The following is a 19,370-nucleotide window of genomic DNA, read 5'->3' as shown; positions in this document are numbered from 1 at the left end:
CGAAGATCCTTGGTGGGCTCTGGGAAACAGTAGAGGGGGGCTGGAACAAAAATACCTGGTGGTAGTGGTCCATGTGTACGTGCGTGTGTAGGGGGGTTTGTATGTATTGGAGAGGGGAGAAAAGCAGATATTGACCCTGTAAAGGTAGGCTCAGTCAGTTTAATACCAAAAACTAGGAAATCAGACTGTGCTCTTAGGAGGTGGGGCAAAGACAGAGGTTCTAAGTATAGGGGTCACATCATCAGATTTGTACTTAAGAATCACTCTGCTTCAGAAACATAAATGTTGGGAATTTTGGTAATCTTAAAAAAAGATTAAGAATAAATAGTTAAGCCCAAGAAAATAAGAAATGCCTGTGACCTTCCAGTTGTCTGTCTTCTCTCCTTCATAGGGTGCTTGTAGGTTGGGATTTTCTTTGTGGTGCTGTCAGTAGGGTAGGAAGTGTGGCTGTCCCTAGCACCAGCTACGCCAGGATGCAGTTAGGGCTTCATGGCCATTTGAAAGGCTGGTAGGACCTGCTTTCCAGATTAAATTGCTTGTGTCACCCCAGGTAATAAATGTCTATGACACTGGGTATAGCAATGCCTTCAAGACACTTCGTAGGATTTCATTCTTTGACTCAAGAAGTAAAATATGTTAAAGTCAGAAGAGTTGGTCCCCTGCATCGGCTGGGTTGGTTAATTTTTAGGGTCTTTACTGAATTGTGGGGGTTAAAATATACACAATAGCCAGGGAAGTTATGCCTCCATGGGTTCACATATACTTGCCCAAAACTTCATATAATATGGTCTCTGGATGCAGACCAGAGGTTTGGGTGCCATTTCCACTGGAGTCCCAGGGAGGTAAAGAACATCCGAGTTTGCTCTGATATAACAGGTATTCTTGTTTCATTGGAACTGTGAAAATTTAGGTCGGGTTGGGCTCTAGTCCCTGAGGCATCCTCGGAGAGGTCAAACATGGTACCTCGATGACCACCAGACGTTGGGTGTGTTCAGCTTGCTCCTTTGCAGGTGTAGAGCCAGGGGCAATGTTTCAGAGAAGCTTTATTTATAAAACTGAGCCTAGTGATGAAACTAAAGATGCCAAAATAAGAATTTAAATGGTCCCAGAGCCGTATTTAGTCATTTCCAGGATAGCCTTGTTCCAACAAGTGTATGTGAGGTAGCTTTGCTCTATTTCTGTGTCACACTGGCCAAGTCATTGCCCGTCTGTATCCAATTCCTCATTTATAAATTAGAGTTCTTAGGCTAGATTAGTTTTAAGGTGTTTTGTGTTTCTGACAGTCTGCTATTCTGTGATTCACTTCTGAGAAACCATGGCATTGGTCGGCACATAGAGACCCACCCCCTCACCCCACAGGCATATATGGAGCCCTCATGCTGCACCAGGCCTGCTGGTAAGCACAAGCCAGCCCTATCTCTTTGTGTCCCCACAGTGAACTTGGTTTAATGGTGAAGTTCAGGTCCACCAGGCATGATCTGTCATTAACTGATAGTACATGATTCCATCTTTTTCTCAAAGCCATTGGCTCAGCTCCGCATTTACTTCTCCCTCCTCTCCCTTTGGCTCAGCTCCTTTCCTATGTGGCATCATCGCACGTGGTGATGTCTGCTCCAGCAAAGCTGCCCGCTCTTTGGATTTTATAGCCCCTTTCTGGGAACTCATCACAAGAATTGTTTCAGCAGTGGGCATGCACACTGGGGACCAGCCCAGGAGAGGGCCTGCCAGATGCCAGAACTGCTGCGTATATTTGTTGATTCTTCATCAGTGTCAGACAGTCTGCTGTGTGAATGATGATAAATGTGTGGTGTTCTGCTGAAGGACTCATGGGCTCTCACGTTAACCCCGTGCTGACAGCCTGCTTGTCCGCTATGTGGAGTCCCATCAACCATCATCCCATTCTCTCAAGTCCAGAACAAACCTTGAATGAGTAAAGTATGTTTGGCAAAGGGTAATAGGTAATCATGTCCATATGAATTAGAAATGCAATTTTTTTTTTCCAGACAGGGAGGCAAGGACAAGGTAGGTACCTGCTACAGAAGCAGGGAGGCATTGGAGAGAGGACCACAAGTGACAAACACATAGGTGCCCCCAAAGAAATTTCAAGTTCGTAATCTAGGCATGACTGGCGTGGGCTGAAGAAGAGATTCATCCTTGGCCACTGTGCAGCTGTACGAACGTCATCATAGGCCTGGCCACCAGTTATCTTCCCGACTTTGGGCAAGGCTCTTGCCCAACTTGGGCTTCACTTCCCATCATTAGTAACATGAGTAAACTGGACTAGGTGATCTTATAGCATCCCTATAGGACCTCCTTCGTCAGTTTATCGGTCAGACAGGCCCAGCCTTGTGGCCCATCCAGCCTGGGATCCCTGATGGCCTCAAGGGTTTGGCTGCGGGTACCTGGCCAACCTCAAAGGTAATTTCTCAAACAGACCTTCCTCCTTTTACAGCCTCCCCCATATTGCTAGGGAAGGTCTGAGATTGAATAAGAACCAAGTTGGTGGGTGCTTTTCCTAGGTCACTTTCCTTCGTTTGGAAGAATGTGGATTACCTCACACCCCAAACCCATATTCGTAATGAGCTGGAGATTTATTCCATGCCTGATTGAAAAGATTTTCTTCTGTGGCCCCATGAGTTCTCCCAGGGGATTAAATGCCGTTCCAACCCTAGGGCCTTAGAATGAAGTCACATTTCTAAGGCATTGGTAATTTCATCCTCTACACGCCCATTTGTTATTGGGGCAAATAAGAATTATAGTGATAGCTGCCTTTTTTCTTGCTTTGTGTTTTTTTAGGCGTTATACTGAGTATGTACATCACCTCATTTAATCTTCATAGCACCGGCTTGAAGTAGATTCTATTTTCCTCCATTGTATAGATGAGGAAACTGAGACAGACTTACAGTTCCAGGGTTAAATGTCCTGCCAAGATCACACAGTGAGCTAGTGGCAGAGCTGAGATTTGCACTTATGTTTTCTGACTCCAGGGCCCAAATGTTAGCCTCCAGGCAAGACTTCCAAAGGCAAAGCACTTGAAGGACACCATAATCACCTGATGGATGGTCCATCCACAGTCACTTATCCTCCCCCTAGAACTCGCCACGTAGGCATGAGAGTTACTCCCAGCAGTTTGCTAGGACAGTGGAGACCATGGGGGGAAAGGAGGCAATCACTGCAGGCCTTTCTTTCAGTGGTTTATGATTCAGGGATGGGGTTCCTTCCGTGGACATAAGCCATCCTAATAGCACCATTTATCATTATGACACAGGTTAGGATGGAGGAAACCAGAGCCAGAATAGAAGAGTAGAATTCTGATTATTTTAGCAGTTGAAAGTGACATCACATCAGAGCCTCTATAGAATGGCAAATTGGAAGCTGGACCAGAATTGCTTCAAAATGTATCCAGAGATCGTTTTCCACTGCTGCGATAAAGTCATTTGCTTGCGTTTGGAGATGTGTTTCTATCTAAACTGCTCTCTGACTTGTCTGTGTGTTAGCCAGCTGGGAAGGCTCTCCATCAGCCCCGGAAGACTGTGAAGCTCTGGGGTGCTGTTTCTGGGTCATCCATGATGTGCCACACGCTGTACTGGGGTCTCAGTGAGCTAATGGGGCCACTCCCTCTTTGTTTCTTTCAATGTGTTGTGAATGTCTTTTCATGTAACCAAGTAATGTTTTCCATTATTTTTAATGGCCACATTGTTGTCCTTGGTATGTCTGGTGGGTTGAACCTGGACTTTTGGAACAGAATCTCTTGCCCTTGTCAGCACGTTGGTTCAAACGGGAACACCAGCAAAGGCCTCCGGGTTGTGCCGGCCTGCTTGACCACCGCTTTCGTTTATTCGGTTGGCCTTTGTCCAGGTACCTTGCAGGTGAGACCCATGGGAGCCGCATCTTCAGTGAATTTATCCCCTTTTTTTCCATCCTTAGGCAAAAGAAGGGAAACGTGGCACACAAACACTGGGTTGGACCTTCGAATCTGGTGAAGTGCAAGCCCTGCCCCGCCGCACAGTCAGCCATGGTCTGCGGCTCCGATGGCCACACCTACACTTCCAAGGTCAGTCATCTCTGTTGTCTTTTCTGTCATCCAGAATATCCCACGCCTGCCTGTTCTGACAAGTCTCTGTGCCAAAAGTAGGGCCTGGGAATCCCTAGTTTTGTTGGGCTTTGGGCCTTGCCCTCAAGAAGCTGCCACGTGAATAAACTCTCGAGCCAAAGAGACCAGATAAAAACGTTACCTACCTCCCATGTAACTGGAGTGATCAAGAGCCATGGGGAAAGGATCATTGTGAGAATGGCCTGTGATCCTGAAGTCAGTCTAGGCAGGCTTCCTGGAGAAGGTGAGGTAGCAAGCTGTTCCAAAGATGTGAGTCATAGAGCTCAGCCGATGGGTGTCTCTGGAGTTTGCTGTAGCTCGTGTCTGCCCGTCTCCTGCGGCTGGAGCTCCAGCCCTTTTCTCTCTCCTCCTGTTGTCTGTATGAGGCTCACTTGGGGATGGATTCTGGGGCTAAAGAGAGTGGCTGTCACCCACACCTTGGGCACTTGTGGCCACACCGCCTACAGTTCTTGAGCTTGGGCCTTTCTGCTAGATCCCTCTCGGTCCCTCGCCCTCTGCACACACAGCTGACAGCTTCTGTTCCTGTGATCCCCTCACCATCTACCCTCTGGAGATCCCCCCAGGCCTGGGAGGGCCCTCACTGCCTACTGTCCCCAGAAGCTGATTTGGGTTATTGCGAGGCAATGCCGTGCGTTCCTGCGGATTCTCTTTGCACAGACCATATATTTTTTGTTCGCTGAAAGCAAGAGTTTTATTCTTTTAGATTCTCACATTTTTCTAACTAAAGGGAATATGCATAGCTAAACAGGAAGCCAGAAGGTAGGTCTTGCTTATATGCAGGTCCATGTAATCTGCTTTAGGACCTCGATATCATCCTTACTACTTGACGGCTTGTTTGTTCTTTCAACAAGTATCATTTGGGCCCTTTTTATGTGCCACACTCTGTGCCAGATGCTCGGGAAACTTACTGTGGGAATACAAAAAGTTCACCCATCTTCACAGCCAGAGTCAAGGATCCTTACATCCTCAACCTCAGACCTGCCCTGGGAATTAGAGCTTTTCTGCCCAGGGTCACAGTCAGTACATCCTGGTTAAAGAGCCCACTTGGCTCAGCATACCTACCCTTGCCCCTTCCCCTACTGTCCCTGACCTCTGATGGAATCAGTTTAAGATGGTTTGTAGTCACAGGGCTTGCTTCTGGCACCCTGCACATGTCTGCAGTTGTGGATTTTGGTGGGGTGTTGGGGGGGGGCACTGATGAATCAGTCCTATCTCCCACTCCCCAAAGGCAGATCGGGCCAGGACTGTCTTCCACCCAAAGCCCAGCTTCTCAGTATGTGAAGGGTTGTCTGGAGCTGGTTGTGATATAGGAAGTCTTGTGTGGGGCCTGAGATCTGCATTTGTAACAACTTCCCAAGAGACGTCCATGCTGGTGGTCAGTGGACCACACTAGGTAGTGAGGACTTCGGTTTTTATAGGCATCTCCTAATACATCTTTTTACGTCCAGTCTGCTTTTGCCTTGCCTCCAAAGTCCATTTCTGCATGACAGAGAGGTGGGGATGATTCTGTAATAAAGGCCTGTTTGTGCGTCTCGCCCTCTTAAAACGATTGGGCAGCCTTCCTCTTGCCACTAAAACTAAACCCAGACCCACTCTAGTTACTAGCAAAGCCATCCAGAGTCGGCTGCCTTCCTACTCCATAGTCATTTCTTAAAGAAAAGCTCACTCGTGCAGTTGTTCACCACCTACGTTTTGAACACTTCTAGTTGTTCTAGGCCCTGTGCAGGACGTGGCGGTGGGCAACAGGACAGACACCATTCCAGCTCACTTGGAGGTTACAGTCTGGTAGGGGAGACAGAAATAAATAACCAAACAAATACATATGTCATTTCATAGAGGGGGAGGGGGAGCGAGAGGGTGAGGGAGAGAGAGAGGGAGGCTTGATTTGTAGGGGATGGTGAGGGAAGGTCTTTCTGAGGAGGTGTCCTTTAAATGGAGAGTGGAGGGTAGAATGTATGTTCTAAATGGAGAAAATAACATAGACCAAGGCTCCAAGGCAGGCTGGTGTGTTTAAATAAGAAAAAGATGCCTGTGTGACTGTCACAGTGAGGGGAGAGGGGGCGGGAGGGTGAGAGAGCAGTCCAAGAGGAGACCTGTAGGCAAAGCTGGAAGGTGAGCCGATGGTCCAGCAAGGCCGGGCTTGGGGGACGCTGGTTACTATAACCGCCTTCTTCTCCGTGTCTGCCTTAAGAATGTCAGGCTCTAGACTCAGAAGCGGTGCCTGTCACCACCTTCACCAGGGACAGAACGCAGTGCATACCGGGTGCTCATTGAGTGTCATGGGCAGGAGGGGAGCCTCCAAGGACTCTGGCTAAGAAGGAATAGCAAGAGCCTGGTCTTTGTAACCCATCTGGGATTTGAGGGGTTGGATTTCAGAGAGCTTAGTGATTAAGAAAAATAAGCTGTCCCCACCCTGGGCCAAAGTGCTTAGCTAAACACCCAGCCCAGGGCTCTGGCAGAGTCAGAGGCTCCTGAAAATGATTCTGTCTTTGTGAAGATCTAGTTAGTGTGGTTCAAATGATTCCCTCCAGCTCTGGAATAAACTGTCTGATCCTCAAGCCTGAGATTGGAGACGGGCCACGAAATGTCAGTGGAGGATCGGGGCTGTTGGGGCAAGTGGCATATTGCACATCAAACTCCAGCAAAAACCTGCCAGCTCACCTCTGCCTCTCATTCGCAAAAGGAGCTTCAAATGCCAGCTCCCCATGACCCCCGAGCTACAAGGAGCAGTAGTAACCTGTCAGCCGTGGCTTGAAGTGCTGTCAGTTGCCCCGGGAATGTCTCTGGAAATGCTTGCTGGTCTCGGCCCCCCTGCAGTCCGGGCAGGAAAGTTGCCTTTTGTTGTAGAAGGTTGCCTACCCACCGATACTGATAAATCGCTTGTCTAAGAGGCAGGACGAGATTTGGAAGAGTCCTTTGCAATGACTCCTGATTCTTAAAAAAAAGAGTGACTTCCAGATGCTGCTGGGCCCTCAAAGCTTTCACGGCCTCAGCCTGCTCTTGGTCCAGTGTCCTGGAATTGCAGCCCCAGCTTAAACACAGCCCTCAGTTTCCCAGACCTGCTCAGCTATCTATTCCTAAAGCAAACAAAGAGACCTAAAGCATTCTTATTAGAAACTGTAGTATCCTTTTCCCCATTCTCCATATGCGGTATACTGAGGCCCACAGAGCCAAGGACAGTGGCAGAGTTTGATACCCAAGGTTTCCTGCCTTGATATCTATAATCACCCACTTCTTTTTATAAATTTATTTATTTATTTTGAGAGCGAGAGAGAGTATGAGCAGGAGAGGGGCAGAGAGAGAGGAAGAGAGAAAATCCCAAGCAGGCTCCACACTGTTAGTGTAGAGCCTGACGTGGGGTTCGAACCCACAAACCGTGAGATCATGACCTGAGCCACAACCAAGAATCAGGTTGCTTAACCACCCAAGCCTCCTAGTTGCCCCCTACAATCACCCACTTCTATTTGAAGTTAAAAAAAGGAAGGGAGTCAGGGAGGGGTAACATTGGCGTGGAAAATGGTGTAGGTATTAGTCTTTGACATTAGTCTCCTACTTTTCTACCTTATATGAACTTCTAGAGAGGTGACATCTTTTCCCTAAAGAAACGGATCACATGGTAGTCAGTCAGTAACTGTGTGTTGACTGTTCTAGATCTCTGAGCCCACGGATACTTTTAAAACCCATTCAATGAGGCATCCTTCCAAGGGGATATTTCAGTCGGGTGGTTTACTACTAGAAGTGTTTTAATAATTGCCCCCAAATACATGACCACGTTTTCATGGAGGTTTAAGAGGACATTTTAGTGCTATAGACAAAGCTGTTGGGGGACCACAAGTAGATGGTCAGTTAATAAGAGTGAATGAGTTAACTATTCATGAACTCCATCCCTCAGAGTTGCCACCTTTTGCGGGGGGGCGGTGGGGGGGTAGTCATTGGGTTCAGGAAACAAGAACTGATGAGACCCTGAACATGATTAATAGGAGGGATTTGATATCGTAAGTCAAATTCACAAAAATGAGTGTTGGCAAAACATCTTGTAGCCCTTGTCCCCATCATCATCAGGGAAACCCCCACCCCATAAGAAATGATCGCAGTCCTCCAGGGGGAGGCGTTTGCTCTCTTTGGGATGGATCTGAAGGCTGTGGGGCACACTGTCAGGAGCAGGAGGAAGAAGGAGCCTGTATATCACCTCTGTTCTGGATGCTGGGTAGTTGTCTTCAGGTGGTATCCCACAAACTCTCCTGCTTCTATACCCAGAACAGTGTGAGGATCCTAGAACTTGAGGGAAGTGCTTAGAAGCCCCTGTCTTGGCAGAGCTCCTAGTGACCCGGCATCAGCAACCCACTCAGAGTTTTGTGACCAAAGGTAAAGTGGACAAAAACGTACCAAGTCTTGAGCTGAAAGGATATAAGGTGTTGCATGGCAATAAATGTTTATTCATATTCTGTATCCATAAAAGAGAAGGAATAAAAAACCACCGGTGGGGATAGGCCAATTGAAGGCCAACCCTGCAGCTGCTTTGAAAGTATGATGTAGACCCTGCCCCTTGACTTGGGTTTGAGGCAGTGAGGATCACCCTAGTCATCTTACTACCCTTGATGTCCTGTTATCCTGGCCAGAAAAACTGAACCAGTCCAGAAACTCCGTAAATTTTTATTTCCTTCCTTACCGTGTATCGTGCGTTGTCCTACTTGCTGTGGCTATGACAAAGGGCAAAGCAGACAAAGCCTCACTTTTCATGGGACTTAAAGGTAGGCAAATTGAAAAGCAATCTCCTTTTATCAGAACAGATGTTCAGATGAAGGGCATTGAGTGCTGCAGGACACAAAGCAGGGCTACCACCACCAGCTGGGAGGTGTGAATGGTTTTGGTAGAGGAAGTGATGATTCCGTGGAGATCTTAAGGCTGGAAGGAATCAACCAGAGCCAAAGTGGCATGGAGCACAGCACATCCATCCGAGGGGAGAGGGGGTTGAAGAGTTAGATGAAGGACAGCATGTCCCCTTGAAGGAGCTTGTGACCATTGGTATGGCTGGTCACATGTAATCTGGGGAAAGGGAGTTAACTATCTGCAGAAATGAGGCTGGAAAAGTTATAAGGGGCCATTTCTGTAGGGACTTTGAAGGCCATGTGAGGGGGCTGGACTTTGCCCTAACAGCACTGGGGATCCTATTAAGGGTTTCTGGTTTTGAATTCACTTGCCCTGGCTACTAAGTAGACACGGTTGGGGGCAGGACTGGAGGCAGGGTAGCCATGAGGAGACTGCTGGTATGAGTGAGGCCCGGAAGTGTATAATGGTTGCAGAGATGGGCAGAAAACTGTCGACAGAGGCGTTCAGGGAGTCAGACCTGGTCTCGGTGACCATGTGAATTTCAGACACAAGGGAGTCGTTTCAGCTCTGAGCTCGGCAAAAGGCCTTCTTCACCAGCCTAGTCCTGATGAGACTTGGAAATCCTCCTGCCAACAGCTTCGTGGAGTCAGCCTGGGCCAGCTGGGAACCCGTCATCTGTGAACCCCTTTGCTTCCTCTCCTGGCATCCATGTGGAAAGATGAGAGCTTATTGGGGTCCTGCCTGCCAACTTTTAATTTTGCCTGTGTGCAGAGGGGCACAGCCACTGCTGACCACAGTCCGGCAGCCTGGGCTTCAAGTGGGCAAGCTCAGCTTTCCTCCCTCTGGAGGGGAGAGCTGTTTGGGAAAATGTAGTGGCTCTGAGGTCCCTGGCAGCTCAGAAGGGAGGAGGGCCCCACTGCTCCACGTCCTGTTTCTGGTAGACAGGCCTCTTTTAATAGGACTTCGTGGAGTCCCCTCAGTCTGGACCCATCTGACCAAAGCTCAGATGTCAGTGCTAGGACTGCTCATGTCCCCACCAGAAGTCACTGGTCCTTGGCCTGACCTTGACGAGAAGGCTCCCCGAATGGAACTGGGAGGCCCCGAGAGCCAACTCTGTTCTCCCCCATGAGCCTGGCTGTTGGTAATTGGAAAACAAGCAGTCAGACACCCTTCTGCTCCCACCCCCCTCTCCAGAACGTTTACTTCCTTAATCACTGTTAAACAATTAGCAAATGGCTCATTTATGTCTAGACGCAGAAGAGAGATGCAGAGTCAAGAGCTGCTGTGGAGGAAAATGTTTCTCTTCTGTTGTGAATGTGCTCTCGCAAGGGACGGCAAGAGAGAGCTTGCTTTACAGGGTTGGCATTTCTTTCAACATATTGTCGCTGCGGATTATATTATTTTCAGAGTCATCTTAATAGTTTCCAACAATTGCTACCAAGTAAAGGTCACGTTTGAAGTTTTTGGCAAATAGAGTCTCGGTTGGCTGGCATTTCCTATGCACAGACTGTTCTGAAGAGTGAGAGCAATCCAGGGTGGAGGTTGTAAGACTTTGCAAGATAGCGTTAAACTTAGTGTCTCTTCCCAGTCTCCCCCAGGCTTTTGTGGCCCTGTGACCGTGACCGGCATGGGACATTTTTATGTATAGCTCCTCTTCTTTGCTTTTCAACAGAGTGGAGGGTGTCCATATTTTGGGGGATATTTTTGGATAACCCTGCTGCCATAGAACCCGCTGGGTGGGAGTTGTCTTCACTTGCAAGTGTCTCCTTGGTGAGGGCATTGCTTCTGGCTAACCAGAACATCACGTGATGGGAGCCAAAAGGTGGAGGGCTTGCGTTTGCATGTTTTGTGCATCAGGGGATTGGAACACAGGGGTAGTGGTGATGGCCCAAGGATAAGAGGACTAACAGCAATTAGGGGAGCCATTGGATGTGCCCATCTGGCAGCCCTGTGGAGGGTCAAGAAGTAGCAACAATCCCGACGCCATCCCTTTGTGCTCTAGGTAGCAGGGGGAGAAAGCAGCGGTGCACCCGTGGACCACGTGGACACCACTGATCTGGGGAGGGAGTCATGTGGTAGATTTCATTATTTTGATTTTCTGTTGCTTAGGAAAAGCCAGCAAAACAGGCTTTATGACTTTGCAGGTAAACTCCGTGGATCTAACCAACTTTAAGCAGTTTTATATGTTAAAGCTTCAGAGATTTGGGGATTCACATCCCATCACAGGTGGCCCAACTTTGCTTTTCCACTCAGGTCTTGTTCATTTTCAACCTCCTCTCCTCCATCAGGAATAGCCAAATATCATTTAGACTGAGAGCTGGAATTCAGGGTGCAAAAACCCTCGACTCTAGGATTACATAGAAGTCTTGCCCTAGTTTTGTTATCCTCCCCTTTTCTCCTTCACGGGGTTTTGGAAGGAGCAAGTACAAATAATATGTAAAATACTGATTGGGTGTTAGTTAGGATGTACGTTCTGGCTGCTCTAACAAAAATCCGCATGAAACAGAGGCTTAAACAGAGGTAGTTTTATTTCTCTCTCATGCAAACATCCCAAAGGCAAGCAGCCCAGGGAGGGTCACTGACCAGGGTCCTTTCAGCTCACCGTCCTGTCTTTCTCAGCCAATGTAGTTGTTGAGCTTCCGCGCCTGGGTCCAAGGTGGCTGCTGTGCCCAGCCAGAAGGAAGGAGAAAAGGAAGGAGGCACAATCCAGAAGTCACCAGTGTCACTTCTGCTCACATCGTCTTGGACACAGCTTAATCACAAGGCTCCAGGAGGCTGCGAAGGAGTCTGGGAAATGTAGTTTTTATTGTGGAAGGCTATATGCCTAGCTAAAATTTGAGAGTCACATAATTAGAGGAATAGAGTGGATATTGGGGTTACCTGTCAGTCTCTATTGTAGTAATATTTTAAATCACAGTAATGACAAGAACAACATCGAAACAATAGCACTTAATTACTAATTTAGTAATACATAGCAATAGGTACTCTGACCTTGTGCTGAGTGCCATCGTATTGTATTTCCTCTAGCTTTCCATCTAATTCCTACAACAGACCTATGAGGTAATACTTTTATTAGTCCCAAATTAATGACGAGTACATCGAAGCCCTGCAACGTTTCCAAGGGCAACACAGCTCGTAAGCAGGAGGGCAGATACTAGAACACGGGTCCACCTCTCACATCAGTCTTTACTTTCATAAGTGCAGAGCCATCTGAAAAGTAATGTAAAATACCAGCTGTGTCATCAGGATGCTTTTGATTTCGTGTGACAGAAACATAACTCAAACTTTGCTTACTCCCAAAATGAGGATTTATTGCCATATAAGGCTAGAAAGTATACTGGGGTAGGCAGAGCTCAGAGAAAGAAGAGGAAATGCTGTGCTGTCGACATTGCATTTCCTTCTGTCTCTCTTTGTCTATCTCTGCTTGGCTTCATTCTGCAAAGAGGCTTTCTCCCCTTGGCAGAAAGTAGGGATTTTGACAGCCCCAGATTCATTTCCTCCCAGCCTAGAAGCTCAAGAGAAATTTACCAGCGTCTATGCTTCAACCCCAGAGAAGGATCCCACCTGGCTCTTTCTGAATCCTGTGTCTGTCCCTTAATCAAATACCATGCCACACGACCCTCTTCCTCCCTACAATTCACTATAATCAAGGGTAGTACTTTTTACTGGAGGAGAGGGAGGGCAAGATTATTTACTGGACTGACAAGATTATTTACTAGTACACTGGGAGGGCAGTGTGCTACATAATCACCTCTTAAAATGTCAGGTATAGTAATCTCATTAAAGGCTTCAGCTAAATGACACTAGCTTGAGCCTGTAAGGATATATTAAAGCATTCTGTGTTTCTATGAATGACAGGCATAGACGGGCACAGAAGCCAAGTCTATACCAGAATGTTAGTTATCTGGTTAAAGAGAGAGTTCATCGAAAATAGAGTAGATCCAGCATTATTTTAATTCAGAATTCTTTTCAACCATTTGGCCTAATGTTTTAATACTTCCTTCTGATCATGTGGCACATCTGTCCCCAGTTATATGAAGCATTTATTTCTTCTTGGAACATGCCAAGATAACACTGGCTTTTTGGCTCCTGAGGATAAACTTTCAGGCAAAATGGTTATTGTGACATTTTCGGGAAGCACAGATGTTCAAACACCGGCCGTGGTGAAAATGCATCCACTGAATTTACACAGACTACTTCAACATGCAGATTAGTTATGAAGTTACAGCAGAAGGAAGCAATTCAGCTAATTATTTCACTACTTATTTCTATGTTCTATATGCAAACATGCATTTAACCAAGATTGGAAGAATAGGTATTCATTTCTTCTTCTCAAATGCCCTGAATAGGATGCCATGTAATTAGTTAGTGCTTTTGTTAAAAACACATTAGGAAGAATAACCTTCTTGTTGTCAGTTCTGTTGAATGCACAATTAAACCGTTTGATAAAGCAATTACCTGAACACAATTATGTTCATCCTCACCCCATCAGGAGATGAAATTAAGGATTAGGTAAAATTGCAAAGCACATGAGATCTCTGCCAACCCTTCTTTAGAAGACAGAAAGGTCCCTGGCCAGGATGAATTTGCACAGTTCTATAAATCTAATTAAATCATTGCACAACAACTTTAATTAAGTTCATGATCATATTGCTTTTCTTTTTCTTTAAGAAAAAAAAAGCAAACAAAATACTCTTTGTTGGCATGCTGCTCTAGTGGGTACAGACTTCTTCACAACCTTTTCCAAGAGAACATTTGAGCCCCAGATTTGGGAAGTGCTCGTAGAGTCTTGTTATGTAAGCCTTGGACTAGGACCTTTATGTCCTGAGGGAATGAGGTGGGTTAGGGTTGACCATGAATTGATGCCATAACTGCCTGTCAAGGGGAATGGCTTTAATGATGCCCTCGCTTTTACCAAAGCAAGTTGTTGGGACTTTCCCCTTTCTGAAACCAGTGGAACAGTTTTGCATGTTTACATATGATTGCATGGGACCGAAATGCCTCATCCTGTCATCAAGGGTGGTTTTCCTGAGATGCTGCGTTCCATCCGGGAACGTGCTCAGAACAGCAGACCTCAGCGTCAGGGAAGACCCTGTGTCTAAGAGAGCACCTTTCCAAAGTTCTCATCTAAAGATACTGAGGACCGCTTTGAAATCTGCACCTCCTTGAAGGCTGCCTGTGCAGTGCTGTCCGATGAGAGAGACCAGGTGCTATGGGAACATGGGGACGCTGACCAGAGTGATCAGGTGGAGTACATTATAAGGTTTTCTTTGCTTTCTCCTCTCCTCGGAGGGAGGTCAAAAGATGTTATCCTGTATCAGCATGGATGGGATGCTCCTAAGGTGGTTCATCTCTCATGTTAGCTTCATATTTCCTCCTAGAAGATCTCTAGACCCTCTGGCCCCTCTTGAGAGCACGTCCACATAGAATACAATTCCCTGCTATCAAACAAAGCAAGACAGAGGTGGAGTAGAGAGGATGCATCCCCTTTTTTGTTTGTTACTTTTGGCCTTTTAATGTACATGAGAGGGTAGAATGGCTTGACTCTCTCTTATCCACATCCACCTCCACCAAAAAAGGAATAACTATATTCCTGACGTTTCACCTTTGAGGCTTAGACTAAGCATCTCAGTGAAGTGTCTGTGAGCCCTTCCTGCTAAGCGAGGTCATTCCTTTCCTCTGAGCTCCAACAGCACAAGGTAGTATACTTGTGCTGGCACATTTATTGCACCCCCTTGGAACTGTTCACAGGTGAGTGTGTGTCTCGCCACATGATGAGCTAGAGAGTCTGAAAACTGTAACACAGAGCCCCTCAGTAGAATACCCTTTTAAATAGCTGAGTTTGCAAGATGTAAGGGAAATCCCTGGTTGGGAGGCGGGGAGAAGGAAAACCAGAGCGGATACCGACCACTGACCACTGCCTTGGGTGCCCTGGGGCAGGGGCGGTGGAAGGTAGCCCATCTGACCGAGAGGTTTTAGGGTAACAGCTAACCTGCAGACTAGAGACAATGCTCTATGTCTTTACATGTTGGGAAATTCGAGGTGACACCCCACACGTAAGTCCAAAACCTTCAGTGAGTTCACCCTGAATTAAAAGGTGGGCTTTATTGAAAAAAAAAAATTCTGCCTGTTAGTCAGATATTTCTTCTAAGATAACACTTGTCAACTTCAGCCTGATTCTGCTTTGCAAAAGAAAAGATCACCGGTAAAACTTCTTAAGGAAGAACCCGCATTCATTCCTACAGAGCACGGGTGGTACACCAAACATATAATGACTAACATAAGACACAGGCACAAATCAGTTAGATCTGAGAGCAGCTGTTAAGCTGTCCTGTGGCGTATTGTGTGAATGGCGACCTGAGTATGTGGTTCCAACTGATACTCTTGGCATGGTATGGAAATTTTCAAGCTGATTAATTGACTTCAAGTAGTCCCGTTTGGGAATGCACCGACATTCCTATAGACGTGAATCCTCTCTGGAGGGCTGAGCCATCAGCTCAAACTTGACAGGATTCCCTCAAAACCCCGTCACACATGACTCATAGTTCTTAAAAATGTAGAGTGAAGTAAGCCACCATGAGCAAGAGGGAGCACAGACCACAAACAGTAGAATTCAACCCCCAAGAACTTGAAAGTTGGATTTTCATGTAAAATCAGTACAGATGTTCAAAATGTTTAAATTTTAAAAAATGACAATGTAAAACTTAAGCAATGAGTTACATGTGATCAAAAAACACTGGCTCTGAAAGGGAGAAATGTAATCATTAAAAGTACATTTTAATGACGAGAACACATGAAAACCATGAGAAAGAAACCACGGCCCCAGCTCCTTATTCTAAATTTCGTAATTAAAAACACCTAGCTAAACACATATTATTTCTGTACAAATCATATTTCAGGATAACTCTAAATCTCTGTTCAATAGAGGAAAATTCTTTGCAGAAGAAGTATAGCTAATAAATGCAGAAGCAATAACAGAACAAGGAAATCACCATTTTTCAGCCCCTAATGATACAGCTGATATGGGCAGTGATCAAGCATGGATGAAACCATTAGTCAAAAGGCTGATAATGAACTTTAGGCTATTTTTAAATAAAATGTTTATTTACTTATTGAGAGAGGGGTGGGAAGGGAGAGGGAGAGGCAGAGAGAGAAGAGAGAGAGAGAGAATCCCAAGCAGGCTTTGCGCTGTCACTTAACTCTGAGATCATAACGAGCTGAAATCAAGAATCGGATGCTTACCCGACGGAGTCATCCAGGCACCCTTGAACCTCAGGCTATTAACTCCTGAGCCATCAGATGAATCAGAGAGTCACTGAAATGGGAAACTGGCATTGTTTGTCTTCTGGTGTCCTGTGGTGCCTCACGGGTATGTGAAGTATTTTTATTGAACTTAATTCTAGTCAAGCCTATGATGCCGTGTTCCACTTACAGAATGTGCAGGAGGGAAAGGAGGCCCCACAGATGCAAACAGACAAATTTGGAGTGTGAGGTTTTCGGGGACCCACTTTCCCCATGGAAAAAGGCAGAGTGGGACACATAACTGCCAAATGTTTTGTGAATACTCGTTGCACCCAAAGGGAAACAAGCCAGGAGAAATGTAAAAAAGAAAGATGCTTTGGGGACTCTCAGGAAAATTGATAAGGAAGTGGGAATTAGATAGGGTAGTAGCATTGCAGTTGAGTAAGGAAAACCCACATTTTTAAAGAGGTATCCTGTGAAGAGCATAGAGGGCTTGCTTTATGATAATTTGCCAAAAAAAGAAAAGTATGTTCTTTGAGGGAATAAAATATCTCCTGTTAACCTTATCATCAGTGTTGAACACATAAAGTGAATGAGTATCAGTAAAAGGAAGGAAGTTATGTTTGCAGGACAAGTTTAGGGATAGCCAAGGATATAAATCTGTAAAACTTTAAAAATATATATGTCATAGACTTAAATACAAAATTTAAAACTATAAAACTTCTAGGAAAAGTTAGAAGAATCTTTGTGCCTTGGATTAGGCAAATATTTCTTAGATATAGCACCAGAAGCATGTGGCCATAAAACATAAAATGGATAAATAGTTTTCACTTCCGCCTTCAGAAGACACTGTTAAGCGAATGAAAAATGCAGCCACAGCCTAGTATAAAACATTTGAAAATCATGTAACTCATATAGGACTTGCATCCAGCATATATAAAGAGTTCTCTAAATTAAAAAAAACAAAAAACAAAACGTAGACAACCTAATAAAAACGGGCAAAAGATGTGAGCAGGCATTTCATCAAAGAAGATATGTGGATGTTAAATAAGCAAATAAAAGATGCTCCATATTATTGTCCTTGAGGAAATGCAAATTACAACCACAGTGAGCTACCATAACACCAGAATGTCTCATATTAAAAAGATTGATCAGGTATGTCTGGGTTGCTCAGTCGGTTAAGTGTCCGACTCTTGGTTTTGGCTCAGATCATGATCTCATGGTTCTTGAGATGGAGCCCTGAATCAGGCTCTGAGCTGGCAGCATGGAATCTGCCAGGGGAGTCTCTCTCTCCCTCTCTCTCTGGCCCTGCCCGCCTCAAAATAAATATATAAGCTTTTTTTTTTTTTTTTTTTTAACAAAGACCTATCGGTACAAGTGCTGGCAAAGGTGTGTAGGAACCAGTACTCTTCTGTGTTGCTGGTGGGAATGTAAAATGGTGTAGCCATTCTGGAAAATAGTTTGGAAGTTTTTTAAAGTACTATATGATCTAGCCGTTCTGATTATAGGTCTCCACCCGAGAAAAATGGAAGCACATGTGTGCGGAAATAGCTGTTCACACGTGCTTATGGCAACTTTATTTGTAATAGCCAGGAATCACAAATAACCCAAATATCCATCAAGCAAATAGATGAACAAATGGGATACATCTCTACAATGGAATGCCATCCAGAAATAAAAAGGAATGTGCTGCTGGCCCATGTAACAACAAGAATGAATATTACAATAATTAGGCTGCGTGACAGCCAGACAAAAAAAAAAGGATGTACTATTTGATGACATTAATATAAAACTTCAGAAAACACAGCTCATCTCTAGTGACAGAGAGCAGATCCATGGTTTCATGTGGTGGGGGAGGGGGGAGGAATAGGAGGGCAGGGTTCCACGGGGGCAGGAAGAACCTTTTAGGGATGATGGATGTGTTAATTATCCTGATTACAGTGATGGTTTCGTGAGTGTGTATGTATGTGTATTTATCACAGCTCATCAAATTTGGACACCTTAAATATGTATAGTGTATTGTATGTCAACTGTACCTCCAATGAAGCTGTTTAGAAAGTTTTAAAAGGTGGTCAGAGCTGTAGAGTATGTCTTGAACTTAGCACGTTCTTCTACTTCTGCACCGTGAATTTCCACGTTCCTCTTTTTTGGTGCTGCTATCCTCCACCACTTTGTAGCCTCATCAAGGCTGAGTAACGTCCAAAAATAGAGTTGACACTTCTCAAAGGTGGTACCAGTAAAACATTGAAAGATAAAAAGATGCGAGTTACCGTGAACACTCAGTCACTCTGGATTCTTCTTTCCTGGAGAATTCTCTGTACTCCACATGTGTCCGAGATTGTAACATCCCTTTGGATTCAGAGCCCAGTTGTCATTTGTTGGCATTGTCCTTCTGCCCTTCTTGGAGAAGCACAGGTCTTGGGAGATTGAACAGTAGCCAGAAGGGCAACCGTGGGGGTGGCTGAGATGGCAGAGGGCAGGTCTCCTAGGGTGGTCTGCGGGGCCTGCCGCCCTAGTGGCCTTTCAGGGAAAGTCTGCTTGGGCCAGAGGAATGGTTAAGGTTCGCCGCACGGCAAGAAGAAACTATGCAAAGTATATAAATGCCTAAGTGACAAGAACCAGTGGTGAGTGCAGGTGAGGGGAATGACTGACATGTTTGACATGGTCGCTGTGACTGATATGACAAAGCCGTTAGTCCTGTAGGTGACAGGGGAACAAGGGAGATGGTGCCTCTGAGGGCCGCATGCTTAGGAGGGGCTACTGTATGTTCTAACTCTGCAAACGTTGAGCTCCACTCACCGATGATGCCTGTCTCAGACCTCCAAGTGCGCAGAGTTGGAGAGGCGACGCAGTTTGCTGGGGCCTGCTTGGAGCCTTCTTCCAGGCAGGGTAGGTAGCTTTTCTAGTCATCACACACACTAATGTGTACCAGACCAGGCCAGACACTACTCCTGCTCCCAGGTTGTTTCTTGGTCCCTGGGAAGACAGACATGGGGACAGAGGGTTTCACAGGTCAGCAAGCTGAGAGGTGTAGTGGCATGGGCAAGGCGAGGCCCTGCATGGGAGGATGCAGGAAGTGTTGACACATCCGTATCTTGGTTGAGAGCTTGTTCAGTGGAGCGGGATGGTATAGGCTCACATCCTGGTTTAGCTTGTTAGCCGTGTGACCTTGAACAAGCTCTGA

At 45.9% G+C, this 19,370-nt stretch overlaps 1 protein-coding gene across 1 annotated transcript in view; it reads left to right on the top strand.

Moving 5' to 3' along the window:
* SPOCK1 (SPARC (osteonectin), cwcv and kazal like domains proteoglycan 1) overlaps window positions 1-19,370 on the top strand; it is a 517,472-nt gene that overhangs the window by 377,995 nt on the left and 120,107 nt on the right. The window contains exon 4 of the mRNA XM_030318711.1: window positions 3,928-4,054. Coding sequence (XP_030174571.1) covers window positions 3,928-4,054 — 127 coding nt within the window. The remainder of the gene's footprint in view (window positions 1-3,927; window positions 4,055-19,370) is intronic.

This window comes from Lynx canadensis, chromosome A1 (genome assembly GCF_007474595.2).
Source record: "Lynx canadensis isolate LIC74 chromosome A1, mLynCan4.pri.v2, whole genome shotgun sequence".
In the NCBI taxonomy this organism is placed as follows: domain Eukaryota; kingdom Metazoa; phylum Chordata; class Mammalia; order Carnivora; family Felidae; genus Lynx; species Lynx canadensis.
The sequence above is the reverse complement of the archived record's forward strand: the minus strand, read 5'-3'. Positions and strand labels throughout refer to the sequence as shown.